This window comes from Heterodontus francisci, chromosome 3 (genome assembly GCF_036365525.1).
Source record: "Heterodontus francisci isolate sHetFra1 chromosome 3, sHetFra1.hap1, whole genome shotgun sequence".
Lineage (NCBI taxonomy): Eukaryota > Metazoa > Chordata > Chondrichthyes > Heterodontiformes > Heterodontidae > Heterodontus > Heterodontus francisci.
In genome coordinates, this window is record NC_090373.1 from 35,928,240 (window position 1) to 35,950,800 (window position 22,561).

Here is a 22,561-nt window from a genome sequence, read left to right on the forward strand (position 1 = left end):
TGCTCTCTTTAATAAACAGAGCTACCCCACCACCTTTTCCCAGCTTCCTGTCCTTCCTGAATGTCATGTACCCTTGGATACCCTTGGCTTTGGTTTCTTTGCAGCTATGTCTCTGTACTAGCTATCAGGTGATACATATGAATTTCTGTTTGAGCTGACAATTCATCTGTTACATTGCGAATGCTGCAGGAATTCAGACACAGAGCCCTTAATTCATTTTTGCTACTGTTTTTGTAAACTCTGGCCCTATTCCCTAGTACAATCTTAATGTTGCAATCACTGTCCCTTCCTGCCATACTCTGATCATCATTACCTTTATTTCTACCTTGATCTATTGCCTTTTCATTTCCCTTTAATTTACTCAATCTTCCCCTAAATGATCCCTTCCCCCCTCTAGTTAATTTAAAGCCCTCTCTACTTCCCTAGTTATATGACTCACTAGAACACTGGTCTCAGCCCGGTTCAGATGAAATCCTTCCCAACGGTACAGCCTCCACTTTCCCCAGTACTGATGCCAGTGCCCCACGAACTGCAACCTACTTCTCCCATCCCAGTCTTTGAGCCACACATTCATCTGTCTATTCTTATTTACCCTATACCAATTTGCATGTGGATCTGGTAATAATCCAGTGATTATTACCTTTGAGGTTCTGCTTTTCAATTTGGCACCTAGCTCCTCATACTCCCTATGCAGAACCTCTTTCCTAGTCCTATCTATGTTGTCGGGTCCTACATGGACCACAGCAACTGGATCCTCCCCCTCCCACTGCAGGTTCCACGCTAGCCCTGAGAAGATGTCCTGAACCCTGGCGCCGGGCAGCCAACACAGCCTTCTGGACTCTCGCTCTCAGCTGCAGAGAACAGTGTCTATCCCCCTGATTATACTGTCCCCTACAACCACTACATTCCTTTTACCTCCCCCACTTGAATGCCTTCCTGTAGCATGGTGTATTGGTCGGTCTGCTCAACCATACTACAGCCCTCGCTCTTTTCCATACAAGCTGCAAGAACCTCAAACTCGTTGCTCAGTTGCAAGGACTGAGGCTGTTCCACTTCCACCTTCTCAATCCCATTACCTACCTGATTCGTAGTCACACCCTCCAGTCCCTGATCACTGAGCAAATCAGATGACACTATCCTAAGGGGTGTGGCTGCCTTCTGGAACAAAGTGTTCAGGTAACTTTCCCCCTCCCTGATGCTTTCCAAGGCAGATTCCAAGGGAATTTGATAAATGCGTAGAAAGGAACAATTTGTAGTGATATGGGGAAAGGGCACTAACTGGATAGCTGTTTCAGAGATCTGACACAGGCACAATGCACTGAAGAGCTTCCTTCTACCCTGTATGACTCTATGGCTGGGTTTTTACCAGCCTTTTGGAGACAGGCTGGGAGGTGGAAGTGTTGGTAAAATGGTAGCAGAAGGTGTCGGGAGAGAAGCCCGACATTTTCCCGCTGCCATAAGATATTTCAAAAGGCAAGAACGGCCCACCGACCAGAGGCAGACTATATTTGCCTATATTGTTGAGGTGACTGCCTGAATCAGTCACATCAATTGCCAGGAAAACAGCAGCATAAAACAAATTGTGGGAACAGAGTGGTAAACATACCACTTTCATTATAACTCCCATTCCGGCTGGGCAGAGGGAATTAAAATCCGTCTTTATGTGATTTACACCCTCCCTTTCACAACCCGAAGTGGCATTCGGTAGATATGGGAGGAGGTGACTGAAAGGGTGAATGTAGCGTCCAGGAGCTGGAAAGACATCAGAAATAAGATGCAGAAATTTGATAAGCTAAACTAGTTTTACATGACAAGTACATGCCACAAATACACATTGGAAAAACACCTCTCCCTTAACAATTTAATCTGTAAATGCTGGGAGATGTAAAGTGGTAAGAATAGGTTACCTGGATGCAGTGCCATCACAATAGAACAGGGCGTGGAATGCTTTGTTTGAATGGGCCATTTAAGAAATATGCTAAAGTTACAATGAAGCAGTTGACCAATCTGTGTGCGCTGCAACAGTTCTTAAAAGGGCTTTACACAAGAAAAATTGCATCCTCAATTTGTAGTGTGCAGAACACCTGGAACTGTGCAGCTGTAAGTTATTGTTTCTGTTTGATTTACTTTTATTGTCTCCATGTTATTTTTTGTTTGTAGGACAAAATAACCTTTAATGACAATGAACTTTTCATAGAATCATAGAATGATATTGCACGGTTCACCGTGCCTGTGCCCGCTCTTTGACAGAGCTATCCAATTAGTCCCACTCCCCTACCTTTTTCCCATAACCCTGCAATCTTTTCCCTTTCAAATATTGATCCAATTCCATTTTGAAAGTTATTGTTGAATCTGCTTTCAGGCCGTGCATTCCAGATCATAACAAGTCACAGCGTAAAAAAATTTCCTCATCTCGCCTCTGGTTTATTTGTCAATTACCTTAAATCTGTACAGGAGGTGGCAAGGGGTAACTTAAGACAATCCCTTCTCTCGAAGAGGTCACCTGAGAATTAATTGAGGGAATGGCAGCTGGTGAAGCCAGAAGCCTGTCGAATTGAAGGCTAGTTCGAGATTGTCAATGCCATGCCATGCAACATTCATTCAAAGGGCTGTAGGGGTAAACATTTTCATGGGCAGTAGCACAAAATTGGCAATAGCGAATTGACGGTTTGTTTAACATCCAATCGAATTTCTTATCAATGCTCTTCCATTGAAATCAGGTGGGGTGCAAAGCTGTCATAACTCTCCCATTTCGTAGCTGTGACTAGTACAATAGACATTTTGTGCAGCATACAGGCAGGATATGATGGTACATCCTATGTGCCAACTGATATCACAGCTGCCCTTTCCTGCTCTCACTAGTACTTCTTTGCAATGCTAATAGGGCACTGACTCAACATTTTTAATTCAACCACAGTACATTTCTGCCTTTTAATACAATAATAAATATAAAAAAGTACAAAATTTACAAGAAAGTCATTAAATGAGCCTGCAGAATCACATTTTCTGTGGTCAAAACGCCTCGAAAAGCATTTTCCATCAAAGACTTGCAGCTCTAAGTAGCCTGAAGCTGGAATTTATGAAGCTTCCAACAGCTATCTATTCTTCAGTTTAAGGAAGCTCCTAAAAGGTAGCAGGCTACAGTGCTCAGTATGCAAACAAGCATACAAAAAATGGTAGACAGGAATATACCTATTGGTGCTTCCAGCGTTTCCCATATAATTATGTCTGGTACATCACAATACCTACCCTTCTTACTCAACCTGGACTCCAGGTAATCTCTTGGGAGAGGTGGAAAACCAGATCAAAATTCCAGGGCAATTGTGGGAAAAGATCTGGAATATTCCCTCCACTCCCCCAGGCTGTTGAAACTAGTCGAGGAGATCACTGACCCTGTTTAATATTATATGGTACATGTCTCTTGAACAGGGTGATTTCTGGCCCAGCCAGAAATGGGTCCTGATCTCACTTATGGATTTGAGTTAATCGGCATGAGCTGGCTGCCTGTTGCACAGGACTACTATTCTCTGGGGGGAAAAGCTACACTCTAAAATCTAGCCTTGGGCTGGTAGTCAAAAACTTGAGGTTGTGACCCTTGGTCCTCCCTGTCTTAGTTAAAAGAAACTGTCTACACAAACACAATCTAGTCCCTTCATCATCTTATAAACATTGATCAAATTATCCCTAAGTAATCGACCTGAAACGTTAACTCTCTTTCTCTCTCCACAGATGCTGCCAGACCTGCTGTGCATTTCCAGCATTTTCTGCTTTTATTTCAGATTTCCAGAATCTGCAGTATTTTGCTTTTGTACCCCTAAGTCCACGCTTCTGTAAAGTATAGAGTCCCAGCTCTTCTAGCCTATCTTGATAACTAAGTCTAACTTGAGAATTAGTCTAGTGGCCCTTCTCTGTACCCTTTACAAAGCCCCAATATCACCCACAATGTGAGAAGACCAAAACTGGACACAGTATTCCAAATGAGACCTAACAAAGGTCTTGTATCAGGACTAAATAGTACTCTTTGTTTTACAGTGATTTGTCCTGTAAACACACCCTAGCACCTGATTTACTCTAGTTCTTGGCTCACAGCATTGGTCATTAACCTTTGTAGATCGATATACTACAATGTCAAGATCTCTCTCGAACTGGCTTTAGTTATTTTTCCTGAAGGGAGTATATATGATCAGCATTCACCCTTCAGTGCTCAGTTGATGATTGCATTCAAGACAGCATTGATATATATCTGGGTACTAAGGGAATTAAGGCATATGGGGCTAGTGAGGGAAGGTGAAGTTGAGATAGATGAACAGCCATGATCTTGTTGAATGGGAGAGGAGGCTTGAAGGGCCAAATGGCTTACTCCAGCTCCTATTTCTTATTTTCTTATGTCATGCTTTTCATGACCTCAGGGTGTCCCAAAGTGCTTTAGAACCATTGAAGTACTTTTGAAGTGCAGCCACTGTTGTATTAAGTAAAATTGCAGCTAATTTGCAAGACTCCATCAACAGCAATGTAATAATGTTCAGTTGATCTATTTTGATGATGTTGTTGAGGGATAAATATTGGCCAGGACACCAGCAACAACAACAACTTGCATTTATATAACCCCTTTAATATAGTAAAATATTCTAATGTGCATCACAGGAGCATTGTCAAGCAAAGTTTGACACCGAGTCACATAAGGAGATATTAGGACAGAAATGGCTGAATTTTACAGCCACCAACGCCCCCCCACCCCCGGCATCGGGGGTCATGAAAGAGGGGACCAGAAAATGCCTCCGGCAGAGGCCCGCCACGGACCTCGATGCCGGGAAGGCCCAGCCCAATATTGCCAGCAGCGGTCAGGCCACGTGGTGGCACCACACCACCCACCACCCCCCCCCCCCACCCCACCACCACCGCCGCTCGGCAACAGAAAGCAAATTTACATATGCATATACATAAACATATGTCCGTTCCATGATGATATTGGTGCTGATGGGCCGGCACTCCGGTGGGAGGGGGAGCAGGTATGTTTTTTAGTGCGGGGTGTGGGGGAGCAGGATCAAACTCATCTGATTGGTGTAGGGGATGGTGGGAAGGGGTAAAGTTCACAGTTTGTGAACTGTGGGGGGGGGCAAAGGTCAAGTGCACAAGGTAAATATTTTGGGGTGAAGAGGGCAAGGAATGAATTCTATCATTAGTGGGGGGGGGGTTGGGAGAGGGGCTAGAAACATTTATTTAATTTTTTGAATCAATTTGAAATGACTATACCTTTAAATATTTTAATTAAATGGAAGAGCTCGAAGCCCTTTTAAAATGACATCAGTGCCTGCACAAAGGCTGCGGATGCCATTGCCGGGACGGATAGCCCGCCCCCTCCTCGTCATCGGGGTGGGCGGTTTGCCCCGGCCATTTAAATGAGCCACCGTGCTGAATATTGTGGCGGCCGCGCGGACTGCCATTGTTTATCGGCGGCGGAAATGTAAAATGCAGTCCAAATTGTTGAATCTAATATTGACTACAGCAAGCTGTAAGCACCTAATTTAAAATTGAAGTGCTGTTCCTTGAGGTTACACTGCGCTTTATTGCAACAGTGTAGGAGGTCAGAGAGGTCAGAATGGGATTGGGCCAGAGAATTAAATTGGCAGGCCATTGGAAGCTCGGGGTCATGCTTGCAGACTGAACGGAGGTGTTCCGCAAAGCGATCACTCAATTTGCATTTGGCCTCCCCAGTGTAGAGGAGACTGCAACCTGAGCAGCAAATACAGTATACTAAATTGAAAGAAGTACAAGTAAATCATTGTTTCACCTGGAAGGAGTGCTTGGACAGTGGCAAGTAGGGGTGTAAAAGGGCAGGTGTTGCATCTGGAAACATTCCGAATTCAACAATTTTAGATCATAAACACTGTTATTATTTGGACAGCAGTTATTGGTAATGATTCTGTTATTGCCATTTTTACCTCTAGGTCCATCTTTTTTTACTTGTTTCATTACAATCCCCTTTTGCCTTGCACCATTATCCCTTTCGTCATCTGATCTTTCCTGTCTTCCACTCTAGCATAGACCCTCCCTTTTGCTCTTTTCTCCCCTCCTCCATTTCCCTGATTCTGTACTTTTTAAAATCTGTGACAACTCTAACTTTTTCCAGTTCTGATGAAATGTCACTGACCTGAAATGTTAACTTTGTTTGTGCCTCCACAGATGTGGCCTAACCTGCTGACTATTTCTAGCATTTTCTGGTTTTATTTCAGAATTCCGTCATCTACAGTATTTGCTTTTCTATTTGGTGGAATGATGCGCATCAAAAGAAAGGTTAGTGAGCTTTCCTGGTTTACCCATGAGAAAACACATCACATCTGATTTGTCCTGCACTGTTTTGTGGAGAGCTCACATTGTGTTAGTGATTGTTTCTTTTTAAATTCTTGGGATGTGGTCATTGCTGCCACAGCTGGCATTTATTGTCCATCCCTAGTCATCCGAAAAAGATGGTGATGCAACTGAATGGCTTGCAACACCATTTCAGAGAGCAGTTAATAGTCAATCATGTTGGTGTGGGACTGAAGTCACATATAGGCCAGTCGGGTATGGACAACATGGTTCCTTCCTTACTGGACTTTAATGGACCAGTTGGTTTCCAGACATCAATTCACCATTAGTTGTCTACCCCCATCCTTCGATGGTACTGAGCTATGCAGATCAGGTTCTAAGTTAATTTTGTCGCCTGGGCTGTATTAGTCTTATCTCAATTGGGCGAAGGGAGGTGCACTTCATTTGGATACAATGTCCCAAGGGTAAGTTGGGGGGGAGGAGGTTTGAAATCAGTCACTTGACTGAGATCACACCCAGTGATCCTTGCTAGAACAGATGTGTGAGTGTGGATGTCCAGTGCGGACAGGACTAAGCGTTGTTGTGATAGTGCCTACTGATGAATGCCCTGCCAGCGCTCCCTGTTTGGGTTCACAGATGAGGAATGGGCATTTGGACCAGATACTAGAGGGCAGCAGGTGACTGTAGAAAGCTGAAATAAAAACAGAAAGTGCTGGAAATACTCAGTCGGTCAGGCAGCACCTTTGGAGAGAGAAGCAGAGTTAACGTTTCATCAGAAATCCAACTGAGTCACCACTTTAAGAAAAGGATTAAAGGGGAGAAGCTGTTTTCAAATCTGTATCAAAGAAATCATGTATATACAATTATTGCCATGGTAGCCCTACAACCACCAGTGGACAAACACCACATAGCACAAGTAACTCATAAAATTAAAAAGTTTTTGATGAAATCATGTCCTCTATAATAAATAGGCAGTAAGATATCCCCTGCATCAATAAGCACAATGAATTCCAATATGTGGTATAATGTCACAGACTGACAAGCAGGCAAAACAGAAAAATAGAAAATGCTAAGCAACCCAGTTTTTGGTAAATTATACAGGATTGCGCTCAATGGTGTTTGTTCCAAACCACTGATCAGACCCGAGGTGGGGACACGAATAAATTGCATCAGTTTAATGATATCAACTTTAACCTTCAATGTGTTTTCTCCGGTTTTTTTTGGTATGAATCATGTTCAGAACAAAAACATGACATTCTATCTGATCTAATGAGAAATAACATCACAATATTCAAGCAACATGAAGCAGTTCAAATCCACAGCACATGAAACTGATAGAAATCAAGAGGCCTTGATATTAAAGTGTATGGAAATTGATGTTGAGGAGACACATACTGAGTGTTTATAATCTGTGACTTTTCTAATATTTGTCAGTTCCGAAGAAGGGTCACTGACCCGAAACGTTAACTCTGCTTCTCTTTCCACAGATGCTGCCAGACCTGCTGAGTGAATCCAGCATTTCTTGTTTTTGTTTCAGATTTCCAGCATCCGCAGTATTTTGCTTTTATTTGAGTGTTTCTTTGTTTGTTATAAGGAAAATATTTTTGAAATAACACCTGTATTCTTCAAATTCAGTAAAGAACAGAATAATGCTAGTTTATGCCTGATATCCTATCAGAAGCTAAAATGTCATCATTTTGGAGAAGTTCATCATGCCACTATCATTTAAAGGGGCAGCCAGATTGGATGACTGGCTACTAGGTAATCAAGGATGACCAGTAGAACCCTGGCCAATACACCAAATAGAACACAAAAGCTCATGCATCCAATCAAATTCTGAGAAAGCATAGAATTGGCATACTGGAGCAGAGATTGCTCTGTCTGGTCAGATAAAGTGGGGTATTGCTCTATCGATGTAACCATGGCTGTAATTTTATGCCCCCCTCCCCGCGGAAGCGGGCTGGAGGCAGGGAGAGGCATAAAATTGTGTGGGAGGCGGAGGTGCCGTACCTGTCGCCTTCCCGCCCCCGCTGCAATTTACAAGCAGTGGGGGAGGTGAAAAATGGCCTGCCCACTCCAGGCCAATTGAGACCCGTAAGTGGCCAATTAATTGCCACTTGATGGGCTTCCTCCCACCACCGCTTGTATTTTACCAATGGCAGCCAGGAACTTCAGCACCTGTGGAGGCTGTCCGGTTAAGCTGGGCAGGACTCCTTGCAGGCCCAGGGTGGGTGGGGCCCTCCTGATCGGGCACCCTGTACCCCAAGGAAGCCCCTCCCCAGCAGGACAAGCAAACCCCGCTGGAGCACTTCCTTCCGCCCTCCTGAACGACCCCCACCCGCCTTGCCAAGGCCCAGCTGATTGTCCCCAGTGAGGCCTGAATGCCGACTCACCTTTATTGAGGCTGATGTCCATGGTCCTCTTCTGAATGGGTGCAGTCCCAGCAGTGGTCACCCCTCCCAGTGGTGCTGCTGCGCCTGAGGAGCTGCTGGCCTGCTGATTGGCCAGCAGCTCTTGGAAGCAGGCCCTCCTGCCTCAGAGAGGTGGAAGTCACGCCCAGGATCAATTAAGGGCCTAGGCCACATTAAATTTCAGCATGGCTTCCAGGCCCAGCAGAGGTGGGCTCGCCCCCGACTTTATGGCCGGTGGGTGGGGCCTTCGTCCTGACCTAAAATTATGGTCCATTAGCATCTGTTATACCTTGTGCAATTTTACAATCCAGAGAGAGGAAATCCTTCAGTAAAAAGGCCAAGAAGACTCAGTGAAGGAGGAGGACAAAGGAGGAAGGCAAGAAAGAAGTAAAAATTGTCAAAGGTAGCACGAAATCGGAAAGCATCATTGATTAGCAGGACTACTAAGTCAATTTGTAAATGGGGCTCTACGTGAACAGTTTTATGCCCTTCGTCATAAAATGGAATGTTAGCTGACATTTTCAAAGTGTTCAATTTGATTCACAATTCCGCAGATCACAGAATCACAGAATTGTAACAGTGCAGAAGGAGGCCATTCAGCCCATCGTGTTTGCACCGGCTCTCTGAAAGAGCAACTCACTCAGTTCCATTCTCCCGCCTTCTCCCCTTCACCCTGTACATTATGAACTTACCAGACAATGAGACAGTCTATGCCCACGTGCAGCAAGACCTGGACAACATTCAGGCTTAGGCTAATAAGTGCCACATGACACAGGCACGATGGGCCAAATGGCCTCTATCTCTGCTGTGTTATTCTCTGATTATATGTTTCTATAAGCATCAGAAAATGATCATCTTCAGCAAGAGAGAATCTAACTGCATCCCCTTGATATTACCATTGCTGAATCTCTCACCAACATCCTGGAGAGTTGTTATTGACCAGACTTCGACTGGACCAGCCACATAAATGCTATGGCTCCCCAAAGCCTCTCCATCACTTCCAAGACAAAAGCCAGGAGTGTGATGGAATACTCTCCACTTGCCTGGATAAGTGTAGCTCTAACAACACTCAAGAAGCTCACTACCATCCAGGCCAAAGCAGCCTGCGTGATCGGCACCCCATTCACCACCTTCAACATTCACTCCCTCCATTGCCAATGCACCATGGCTGCAGTGTGTACCATCTACAAGATGCAGTGCAGCAACTCGCCAAAGCTTCTTTGACAGCACCTTCCAAATCCATGACTTCTACAACCTAGAAGACTTTTCTTCCATCTTTGTCATATTGTCCATAGAAATATTAAGTAAATGGCAAGCACCTGAAGAATGCAATCTTCAGAAAAGGGGCAAATGTTATGCCCCAAGGGACAGTAGACCTCAAATGAACAAAAAATAATGGACAACTGAAAGGATTTGAGCAATTTTATGAGTAAGTTTAATGTTTTTGTAAATTTTTCTTTGTTTGTTATGTTATAAACACTTTGATGACCAGCTGGCTGAAGAAATAACATTGTGGCCAAAGGAAATTACAAACAGAAAATGAGCAATTTAACTGACTTGTTCCGTTATAATTACTGGTTCCAGATTGGTAAGTTTGAAAAAATAACAGGGCATCTAATGGTGTCAGCTGTTGCTTATACTTGCCCCTGAACCCTTCAGTTCAGAAGAATTTTGCCCACTAAGATGTTGAAAGTCTGAGCTAACAATGGTGCATCTGGGGCCTCAGTGAACAGGGCAAACAACAGGGTATTTCCTTAATCAATTAGAATTAAGGATTGGGAAATAAACAGCGGAAGGATCAAGAAGAAGGGTGAATTAGAGTGGGTGAATTCAATGTCAAGTCAAGTACAGAAAGACAAATAAAGAGATGGCGAAGAAAGATTGGATTAAGAGAGAGAAAAGGGAGAGAAAAGAGAAACAGAAAGAAAAAGAAAAACAAATTTAACATTTAAGATTTGAAATTTTTTTAAATTCCCCAAAATTCAAAATCTGAACATTACTTTCTGTGGAAAGCTTAAAGGGCAAATACAGCAAGTTTGTAAAAAAAAAAATCGGGAAGCGAAGAGTAAGAAGACCAACAGAGTGGCACGACTCAGACATCAACATTTGGATATTCACATTTAATAGGGCATCTGCTTCTCACCTGAAGTTACTGTACTATTTACCCATTAATAACAGTATGCGCCATTAGCCTTGCCATTATTTTGACAGCAAGTTCTGGTCCATTGAGTGATTTGATTAGTTTTATATGGATTGGTGGTTCACAATCGGTAGCTTTTCTTACCTATCGGTTTGAAACTGATAGGTTTTCCTATATATCTATATTTGGGTGGAACAAAATGTTCAATTTAACAAATACTAATTATACCAGCTAATCAGATGCCTGTGTGACATACATGTTGCATATGTTACACTTTGAGATATGGCAAATGAACACCAGATGGAAGATACAAAATACAGAACAACTAATTTTAATGTCATTAAGTTCTTGGTCAATCACTTCCCAATATTCACTAGGAATTTCTGAATGAATTAAATCTGTGGATAATTTAATTATAGAAGATGTAGAAAAGCTTCCTTGCTATGATATAAGGAAAAGTACGAAGTTTGTTATCGCATCAGTAATTAGACAGGATTGAACTTCTCATAACAGCCGGCATACTTATAAGGAGTTCCTTTGTAATTGACTCATATGGTACTGGCAAATGATTAGCACCTTTTGTCCAATATAGATGGCTGCCTTTGATGGCTGCCAGAGGCTGACATCGCTTTGTTTATATTACTGAGTGTGTTGAGAGGACGGGTCAGTGATCAGAAGTCAAACTGTACTCTGAAGTTGCTTGTTGTGGAAATGTGCAGCTGTTGAGGGGAGCTCTGGATAAGGAAGCGATATAAAACTGGGACTGAGCTCTCAGGAGCTGAACCGATTGCCAAATCAAACAGTGCCCAGAAATGTCCAGCCTTTTTCTTACCAGTTACTGACTTTACCCACCAGTGGTACATCGGGTTCACTTTTAATGTGGGCAGAAGCAGAGGCAGGCTTGGCTCTTTTAAAGCGTCAAGCGTCATTAATATACTGCTGGCTAATGTTCTGACCAAATGGCTGGAAAATGCTTGGGAAGCAGCTGCTCAGCAATTAAAATCAGGCGGCAGGGGAAGTTGCCAGGAGTTCACAGGAATGGTAAGAGTTTGAGGGATGAAAATCCCAAATCCGGTAGGAGGAGTAGGAGAGGGAGGTCCAATGTTTTACCTTGTCGTGTCTAGAGAAACACTCCTGTTCCTCCAAGCTCCTAGAAGCATAAGTCAAAGTTTAAAAACTACCTTGTCCTCCCTGCTCCTTCCCTGGCTCCTGTTTCCGGCAGGTTTGGCCTGGCAAGGAAGCCTCTGGTTAAAGTAGCATATTTAAAGAGGGTCCAGCAATCAGGCAGATTGGGTCAGGGAGAACAGTGGGTAAGTCCCTTGCTCCATTTTAACTGCATCCTCCGCTCCCCCACCACCGCCCAACACCCACCCCACCTCCCCCCCCCCCCCCACCCCACCTCCACCCTGACAAAGTGCCACAAAACAGTTGAATTTGAGGTCAAGAACCTTTTAACAGATTTTTGAAGCAGAGTCGGTGGGAGAGGGTTAGAAGGTACAGATGTGCTTCTATCAATCTATCTGTTTGTTGTTCCTTTCTGTCTGTCTGTTTGTCTATCTTTGATTGCTTGTCTGTCTATCTGTCTGTCTGGTTGAAGACACGGTTGCCAATGGTGAGGTGAATAGAGGGGAAGAATGCACAAGTGGCCAGACAGTGGGAGGAATGTGGGGGTACTGTTGGTCTGGAGGGGGCTGCAGAGGTAGGAAAGGGTGAAGCCATAAAGGGAATTATACACAAGATGAACATTTTAAATTGGGGGTGTTAGGGGACCAGGAACCAAGACCGGAATTTTACCTGGTCAAATCGGGCGTCCTCCAAGGCGGCCGAGGTGAGAAATGGTGGGCGATGAGGTCGGGTTGGGTCTCCGACGTCATTACGTCCAATCCCCATTTTACGTAGGGCAGACAGCGGACGGGATCGAGGTACCGTTCGCCGTCCGATTTGTAGAAATTGAGGGCCAATTGAGCTACTCTACAGTCCAATTGACAGCCATTTTACATCGGCTGTCACAATTTACATCTGGCAAATGAGTCGAAGGTGGAGTCAGGAACCCAGCAGCTTTAAAAGAGCGGCAACCAGTGTGTCTGTGAAGGAGTTGGAGGTACTGGACTTTTCATTACTCCCTGATAGATTTGTGCATTGTTTGCAAGGTTGGGGCAGTTTTTGCTTGTTCACCATGGTTCACCTGAGTGAGTGAAACTCCTGGTCGGGGCCACAGGATCACTGATTTATTCTGTGTAGGGGAGAGGGGTTGTGAGTGCCTGTCCTCATAACATTTCTGGGATACTGCAGCCATGGGAATTTTCCATTCTGGAGGCGGCTCGTCGAGTGAGGAAGGCTATGCCACAAGGAGGGACAGGAGGACAAGTGGCCAGGGAAATCAGCAACATGCTGGCCAGGTGCAGCCTGGTAATGGGGGAGGGGGCAGAAGGTCACATAGTGCGCTGAGAGAAACCACCTGTGAGGAGACGAGTCTACCCCGTAGACAGGGTCTACCGTCTGCGGTTGAGCTTTCTTCAGATGCCAGAGCGCCAGTGCCAAAGAAGACTGCGCCTGTCCCGAGAGACTGTCACATCTCTGTGTGAGATGCTGGCAGTGGAAGTCACTTCAAACTTCGTGGGTGGCAATCCAATGCCAGTCGCACTAAAGCTAACAGTCGCTCTGAACTCTACGCATCAGGCTCCTTCCAGGCTTCATCAGAAGACACGTGCGGAGTCTCGCAGTCGTCAGAGCAGTACTGCATTAAGGTGATAACTGATGCCCTATTCAGGCGTGCCAACCAGTTCATCAAATTCCAGACAGACACTGCCAATCAGGCCAAGAGAGTTCCATCTCATGCAAGACAGCAAGATCGCCTAAAGCATCATCACTGACTTGAGACAGATAAAAATGCCAAGTGAGAACTTTAATAAGTTTTGTGTGAAGTCTACCAGCAAATAAATAATTCTAAATCACACCAGTGATCCCTGAGTGCAGTTACTGTGATTTCTTGAAAAGTTTCCAAGTACTCACACGTGTCGAAGACCTCTTGCTGCCAGCCACGGCAGAGGCAGGTGGCTGTTCAGGATGCCCGTAGCTTGGGATGACCTTGGTGGGTGTCCTCTGACTGCCCCAGGCTGTGAGGGCCCCGGCATGTTGAGGTGACCCTAAACAGTCTCAAGCCCACCCTCTGACACTCTGGGATTCTGAGGGGCTAATGTCACTGGCAGAGGGGACAAGGAGCTACTGTACGCATCAGGAGCACCCTGAGCGGAGCCCACAGGGGCATTCTGCTGTTGCTCCTGTGCCCTTGCAAGGCTCAATTGGGCCTCCCTGCTGACCTCAGAGGGATGAGCAGCTGTTGGATGTCGCAGGAGCCTCGTCGATAGATCGTTCAGGCTCTGCTGCATAGAATTCGCTTTCTCTGTGAGCATTTGCAGGGCCTGCAGGATCAGGCCCTCCACTGCAACTACCAATCTGTCAATGGAGGAAGCCAGATGCACAGAGGACAGGGACTGTGTGGTACTCATGACCTGGATGGAGATGTCCAAAGCCTGAGCCAGAGCATGCATTGTCTCTGGTATCTCCGCCAGATCTCCAAACACTTCACGCTGCACCTGCAGCATCTCCCGCTGAATGGATGACCTCAGAGGCTCATCATCAGCATGGGGCTGGGAACTGGCCTGCCCTCCCACAGTCCTCCGAGTGTCAGAGGCATCGGCCGATACTGCCTCTGGCAGTTAGTCTGGCACTTGTGTGGTGCTGGTACCAGGTTGTGACCACGAATCCGAAGAGGCAACCCAGCCCAACCAAGGTGACTGTATCTGAGCTGGTGCTTGGTGCGGGGAAAGGATGTGTCCTCAGAGGAGATCCCCTCCTCCTTCTCAAAAGTGGACGGATGTGCCCTGGACACATCACCTGGCCGCTGCTGTGTTTTACCTGCAGAGCAAAACAGAATGATCAGGTGTGAGCGGCACTCTGGACTGAAGGACATATCATAGACTGCAGTATGGCCACCTTCATTGCTTGAGCCACCTCACCCCACACTCCCCCTTCCACCCCCTGCCCCCACACCAGCCCCATGCCCATGCTCTGGGGAACTCACCCCCCTGGCCAGGTGCTCCGGCCTCACCATCAGAAACTGAACAGACTCTGTCCTCCCCAGCAAGCAGCAATGCCTCCTCCTCCACACTGGTGAGAAATGCTGCATTTGGCACTCCGCCACCGATCCGTGCCCTCTCACGGGCATTCTAGGCCCTCTTCTACTGTGCAGACACATGACAATCATTTCAGTTACTTGGCTTGAAGGAGCACCCGCTCATCCCTTGTGCTGCATGCTGTCTCTGGGACCATTGCCATTGAAGTGTATGGTTGGCACACTTCTGGTCCATTGTGCGACTCAGATATGCCCAGCATATGCCCCAATACAGGGCTGCAGCCATTCACTCGAGATAATGGCTTCAACTTTGTAGCATCAACACCTGATGATAGGCCCCTTACCCTGGCAGAGCGGAGAAGGTCATTGACCTGCTTGCAGCATTGTATCCATATCCTCCGGATTACACCCCAGCTGCTGACCTCCATCCAGGCCTTCTTGGTGATCTGGAGAGGCCTCCTCCTTCTGTCTGGTGGGAAGTGGATGTCCCACCTTGCCTCAGCCGCCTGGAGGAGGACATGCAGGGAGGCATCGGTGAACCTTGGAGCCATGCGGTTGGTTCCCTCTGACATTGTCGCAAGCAGGTTCTGGTCCTCAAACGTCTCAGGTGGCTTTATGGAAAATGACAGTGGGTCATACCTTTAATTGCCAGGACGGCTCCTGTTCCCCACAGCCTAGTATCTAAGTGACAGGACATCTCCTGTTCCCCTCAGCCTGGTATCTAAGTGACAGGACACCTCCTGTTCCCCTCAGCCTGGTATCTAAGTGGCAGAACATCTCCTGTTCCCCTCCGCCTTTTTTCAAAGTGACAGGACAGCTCCTGTTGCCCTCAGCCTGGTATCTAAGTGACAGGAGAGCTCCTGTTCCCCTCAGCCTGGTATCTAAGTGACAGGACAGCTCCTGTTCCCCTCAGCCTGGTATCTAAGTGACAGGACAGCTCCTGTTCCCCTCAGCCTGGTATCTAAGTGACAGGACAGCTCCTGTTCCCCTCAGCCTGGTATCTAAGTGACAGGACAGCTCCTGTTCCCCTCAGCCTGGTATCTAAGTGACAGGACAGCTCCTGTTCCCCTCAGCCTGGTATCTAAGTGACAGGACAGCTCCTGTTCCCCTCAGCCTGGTATCTAAGTGAAAGGACAGCTCCTGTTCCCCTCAGCCTGATATTTGTGTGCTGTTGCACTCTTGCTCCTCCCACTGTCCTCTGAGTAGCAAGCAGCCTTCTCAAAGCCACTAAAATGCTGACAACCCTTTTAAATGGCTGTCAGCAATTTCTTCCGGCATTTGCCCCGCCCCCGCCAACGCTGACCTTCCCGTCCGCGCGGGCCTTTTCTGTTCAAAACTCCGCCAGTGAGACTCTAATTGGTCACTTAGCGCTCAATCGTAGCAGCAGCAGCAGCTAAGCGCGGAGCAGGAGCGACTTCAGCACCCGCTTCTGCCTCTGGGACTGCGGACCCGCCAAGACAGGTAAATTCTGGTCAGCAAGGATTGGGTAATGGGTGAGCTTATGGCAGAATAAAAAGACTTGCATTTATATTGCTCCTTTCGTGACCTCAGGATATCCCAAAGCGTTTTACAGCCAATAAAGTACTTTTTAGAGTGCAGTAACTGTTGTAATGTAGGATAGCATGACAGCAGCAGAGTTTTGACTGAGTTGAAGTTCATGGAAGCTGGAAGGCTGACTAGGAGAAAATTGGAATAGTTGAGTCTGGGGGTCTGAAAGGCATGGATAAGGATTTCAGTGGCAGATGGGCTGAGATAATGGCCGAGGTGTACAATATTATGGAGGTGGAAGTAGATGGTCTTTGCCTTTGTAATATATGGAATCAGAAGCTCAAATCTGGGTTGAATGGGACATGGAGGTTGCAAGCAATTTGATTCATCTGGAAACATTGGCAGGTGAGGAGGATGGAATCAGTGGCAAATGTATAGAATTTGTAGCAGGGACTGGCAATGATGTCTTTGGTCTTCCTAATGTTTAACTGGAAGTATAGAAGTGGAATACCCCGAGTGTGTTTGTGTGTCTGTGTGTTTAGGAGAGGGGAGGAAGGGAAGATATTAAAACTGTAAAAAAAAAATTCTGTGAGGGAAAAAAAAATCACAATAAATAACAGAAACCAGAAATGTTGTCAATATTAGTGGATGACCGCTTAAAATGTTCCCATGAAATTCTCTGCCCTTTATTTAACACAGACATTAAGTTGTTACTTTGGGTTAACAACTCTGCTAAACTAATAAACAAAGAAACATCACCTAAACTCCTTAAGTGTTCACCAGCTAAAATCAGCAACAGGCTTAGATTTCAGTGGGAATAAGCTGAATGGGACGAGGTGCCTATTCTCATTCCTGTATTTCTAAGGACCAATTTTGTGTACTTCTTCAACATTGTAAATACATCTACTAATGCTTATGCTGGCAAATAATTCAGCAGCTGCCTCAACTTTGTAACCAGTGCATTCCTCAGATTAACCCCAGTGATGATTTTTCAGCACAGTTTAACAAAGCACAAACAATTCAAAGCTAACTGTAATAACAATTAGAATTAAATCTGGATATTTAGGTAAGACAAAAAAATTAATTGAAAAAAAAACTTACCACTCAGAAAGTTATAAATTATAGGATTTGCTGCACTGTTGGCATACACCAGCCAATGTGAGAATGTAAACCATGCGTAGAGAGTTGCTCTGTTGTTAACATTGTCAAAAATTCCAAACACCCTGAGGGAGCAAGCAGGAAAGACTGGATCAATCTGTGAAGGCACTTTATAGAAATAAATCACAACTGCAAATTTAATTTTAAAGGCATCACCTCACAATTGTGTTTTATGGTGCAAACCATGTTAAGGGATTGAGTCGAATGTTTGGGGATTTTGAGTGGATTTGCTTCCTGTGCAGCCTGCTCTGAAAATTCAAGATTCTAAAGAGGAAAATAAGGCAGGGAAGATCTCACATGGATAAGGCAGCCCGCTCAATCTTCTACCATTAATTCAGAGGGAGGAAAAATTGGTTGAACTCTGTTATTGGCGTGTGTTCATCCCCAACTGATTTTCAACTGTGCCCAAGCAATAACAAGAGCAATAACAGGAGCAATAACAGAACACATTGCCTCATATGTGCTGCAGTGTGCAGTAACATGATCTAGTTTTCGTGGAATGTTTCATGATCCTTACCATGATCGAGGCAAATTTACTTATCAAGGTATGGCTGGGTTTCAGGAATTAATTTTTACATTTCACACACATTCTGATTGTCTAACCATGATATCACCATGTCAATCTTGAGGCTCTAAGTGATTGATTGGCCTTTGGAGCCAGATTTGGCCAATGAACATCCAATATTTTGGAATTTGTTCCTACCTCCAAAGTGGATGGTAAGGATGTGGGAAAAGCAGGAGACAGATTCACTACAAGCCTTACGGTGATTCCATAGTCATTGTTCAAATTACAAATTCATATTTTAACAATAATAAAAACAGAAAATGATGGAAATACTCAACTGGTCAGACAGCATCTCTGGCGAGAGAAACAGAGTTACTGGTTCAAGTCGAAGACCTTTCATCAGAACTGGCAAAAGTTAGAGATGTAACAAGTTTTAAGCAAGTACAGAGGCAGGGAAAGGGGAGTGGGGGAAAGAACAAAAGGGAAGTGCGGAAGGCAGGAGAGATAAAATGACAAAAGGGATGATGGTACAAGGCAAAAGAGCGTGGTAATAGAACAAATAAAGCAACAAAAGGTAGGTCTAGAGGAGGTGTAAATAAGAACAGCAGAATCATTACCAACAGCTGCTGACTGAAATAATGGCAGAGCTTATGGTCTGAAATTGTTGATCCCAATGTTGGGTTCTGCTGAGTATTTCCAACATTTTTTCTTGTTATTTCAGATTTCCACCATTCACAGTATTTTGCTTTCATATTTTAACAAAGTCATTGATCCCTTTATTTTCAACTATGTTGTAATTTCTGTTGCTTTTTTTTACATGAAGAAGAAATTCAATGCAGCAGCAATGAGCAAATCTGTGATACGTTTCACAATAAAGTTACCTCAGTCACTCCCAAAGTGTGGTGCTCCTTCATTTCTTCCAATTGTTCTGTGGCGGCAGCGGCCATAAAAGAGCGGGAGAGAGGAGGACCCAGACGTTGGAATTCCAAGTGACGTCAGGATTCAAAAAGTGACGCGGGCGCAGGGAAGCAGCTGGTTGGTAAGTAGGTTCAGGTGAGTTTCTCTACTTTTTCTACCATTTATACTACTGCATTAGCTTCCAAAATAAAGGTTAGGACTTCGGATTGTAGTGGGTAGTGTTTGGAGTAGTGTAATTAGTATTTTTTAATTAAAGGGAGTACCTACGTAATCTAACGGTAAGTCATGGCAGGAGAACTCACACCCGTGATATGCTCCTTCTGCGCTATGTGTGAAATCAGGAACGCTTCCAGTGTCCCTGACGACCTTATGTGCAGGAAGTGTATTCATCTGCAGCTACTGGCTACCCGCATTATGGAGCTGAGCTGCGGGTGGATTCACAGTGGAGCATCTGTGATGCTGAGATCATCGTGGATAGCACATTTAGTGAGGTGGTCACACCGCAGGCAAATGCTGCAAAGGCCAAAAGGGAATGGGTGATGACCAGGCAGAGTAGAGAAAGGCAGGTAGTGCAGGAGTTCCCTGTGGTCATCCTCTCTCTAACAGATATACACCTTTGGATAATGTTGCAGGAGATGGCTCAGGGGAAAACAGCAAGAGCCAAGTTCATAGCACCATGGGTGGCACTGCTGCGCAGGAGGGAAGGAAGAAGAGTGGCAGGGCTATAGTGATAGGTGATTCAATTGTAAGGGGAATAGACAGGCATTTCTGTGGCCACAAATGTGACTCCAGGATGGTATGTAGCCTCCCTGGTGCTAGGGTAAGGACATCTCTGAGCGGCTACAGGGCATTCTGAGGGGAGAGGGCGAGTAGCCTGTTGTCCTGGTACATATTGGTACCAACAACATAGGTAAAAAAAAGGGATGAGATCCTACAAGCCAAATACAGGGAGTTAGGATGTAAATTAAAAAGTAGGACCACAAAGGTAGTCATCTCAGGATTACCACCAGTGCCACATGCTGGCGAGAGCAGAAATAGGATATATCAGATGAATACGTGGCTGGAGAAATGGTGTAGTGGGGAGGGATTCAGATTCCTGGAACATTGGGATCGGTTCTGGGGAAGGTGGGACCAGTACAAGCTGGACTGGTTGCATCTGGAGGACAGGCACCAATTTCCTCAGGGTGGGGGGTGGTGTTTGCTAGTGCTGTCGGGGAGGGTTTAAACTAGAATGGCGGGGGATAGGAATTTGAGCAGGGAGACAGAGGAGGGGGAAACAAGGATAGAAATGAAAGACAGAAAGGTAAGAAGCAAAAGTGGAAGGCAGAGAAAACAAAGGAAAGAAACAAATGGGGCCAAATTGCAAAATAAAGCTAAGGTGACTAACAATGTTAAAAAAACAAGTCGATAGGTATTGTGTCTTAATGCGCGGAGCATTCACAATAAGGTAGACGAATTAACAGCGCAAATAGATATAAACGGTTATGATATTGTTGCGATTACGGAGACATGGCTGCAGGATGACCAAGGATGGGAACTGAACATCCAGGGGTATTCAATATTTAGGAAGGACAGGCAAAAAGGGAAAGGAGGAGGGGTAGCGTTGTTAGTAAAGGAGGAAATCAATGCAATAGTGAGGAAGGATATTGGCTCAGAAAATCATGATGTGGAATCTGTCTGGGTGGAGCTAAGAAACACCAAGGGGCAGAAAACTTTGATGGGGGTTGTCTATAGGCTCACAAACAGTAGTGGAGATGTCAGGGATGGCATTAAACAGGAAATTAGAGACACATGCAATAAGAGTACAACTGTAATCATGGGTGAATTTAATCTACATATAGATTGGTCAAACCAAATTAGCAATAATACCATGGAGGAGGATTTCCTGGAGTGTGTATGTGACAGTTTTTTAGACCAATACATTGAGGAACCAACTCGAGAACAGGTTATCCTAGACTGGGTATTGTGCAATGAGAAAGGATTAATTAACAATCTTGTTGTGCGCGGTCCCTTGGGGAGGAGTGACCATAACATGATAGAATTCTTCATGAAGATGGAGAGTGAAGTAGTTGAATCCAAAACTAGGGTCCTGAATCTAAATAAAGGAAACTGCAAAGGTATGAGGCGTGAGTTGGCTATGGTAGATTGGGGAACCTTACTAAAAGGGTTGACAGTGGATAGGCAATGGATAATATTTAAAGTACGTATGCATGAATTACAACAATTATTAATTCCTGTCTGGTGCAAAAATAAAACCAGAAAGGTGACTCAACCGTGGCTTATAAAAGAAATTAGGGATAGTATTAGATCCAAAGAGGAGGCATACAAAATTGCCAGAAAAAACAGCAAGTCTGAGGATTGGGAGCAGTTTAGAAATCAGCAAAGGAGGACAAAGAGGTTGATTAAGCGGGGGAAAATAGAGTATGAAAGTAAACTTGCAGGGAACATAAAAACTGACTGTAAAATCTTCTATAAATATGTGAAGAGAAAAAGATTAGTGAAGACAAATGTAGGTCCCTTACAGTCAGAAACAGGGGAAATTATAATGGGGAACAAAGAAATAGCAAAACAATTAAACACATACTTTGGTTCTGTCTTCACAAAGGAGGACACAAATAACCTCTCAGAAATGTTAGGGAACCACGAGTCTAATGAGAGGGAAGAACTGAAGGAAATCAATATTAGTAAAAAAATAGTGCTAGGGAAATTAATGGGGTTAAAGGCTGATAAATCCCCATGGCTTGATAATCTACATCCCAGAGTACTAAAGGAAGTGGCCCTGGAAATAATGGATGCATTGGTGGTCATCTTCCAAACTTCTATAGACTGTGGAGTAGTTCCTACAGATTGGAGGGTGGCAAATGTAACCCCACTATTTAAAAAAGGAGGGAGAGAAAAAACAGGGAATTACAGACCATTTAGCCTTACATCAGTAGCAGGGAAATGCTAGAGTCTATTATAAAGGATGTGGTAGCAGAACACCTGGAAAGCATAAACGGGTTTGGGCAAAGTCAGCATGGGTTTATGGAAGGGAAATCATGCTTAACAAATCTACTGAAGTTTTTTGAGGATGTAACTAGTAGAATAGATAAGGGAGAACCAGTGGTTGTGGTGTATTTGGATTTTCAGAAGACTTTTGATAAGGTCTCACATAAGAGGTTAGTGTGCAAAATTAAAGCGCATGGGGTTAGGGGTAATATACTGGCATGGATTGAGAATTGGTTGACAGACAGGAAGAAAGAGAGTAGGAATAAACAGGTTTTTTTCCGGGTGGCAGGCAGTGACTAGTGGGGTACCACAGGGATCAGTGCTTGGGCCCCAGCTATTCACAATATATATTAATGACTTGGGTGAGGGAACTAAATGTAACATTTCCAAGTTTGCAGGTGACACAAAGCTGGGGAGGAAAGTAAGCTGTGAGGAGGATGCAAAGAGGCTCCAATGTGATTTGGACAATTTGGGTGAGTGGGAAAATGCATGGCAGATGTAGTATAATG

The 22,561-nt window shown here is 44.8% G+C and overlaps 1 protein-coding gene across 1 annotated transcript in view; it reads right to left on the minus strand.

Moving 5' to 3' along the window:
• The window catches only part of hcrtr2 (hypocretin (orexin) receptor 2), a 149,372-nt gene that overhangs the window by 69,384 nt on the left and 57,427 nt on the right, over window positions 1-22,561 (minus strand). The window contains exon 6 of the mRNA XM_068028445.1: window positions 17,585-17,706. Coding sequence (XP_067884546.1) covers window positions 17,585-17,706 — 122 coding nt within the window. The remainder of the gene's footprint in view (window positions 1-17,584; window positions 17,707-22,561) is intronic.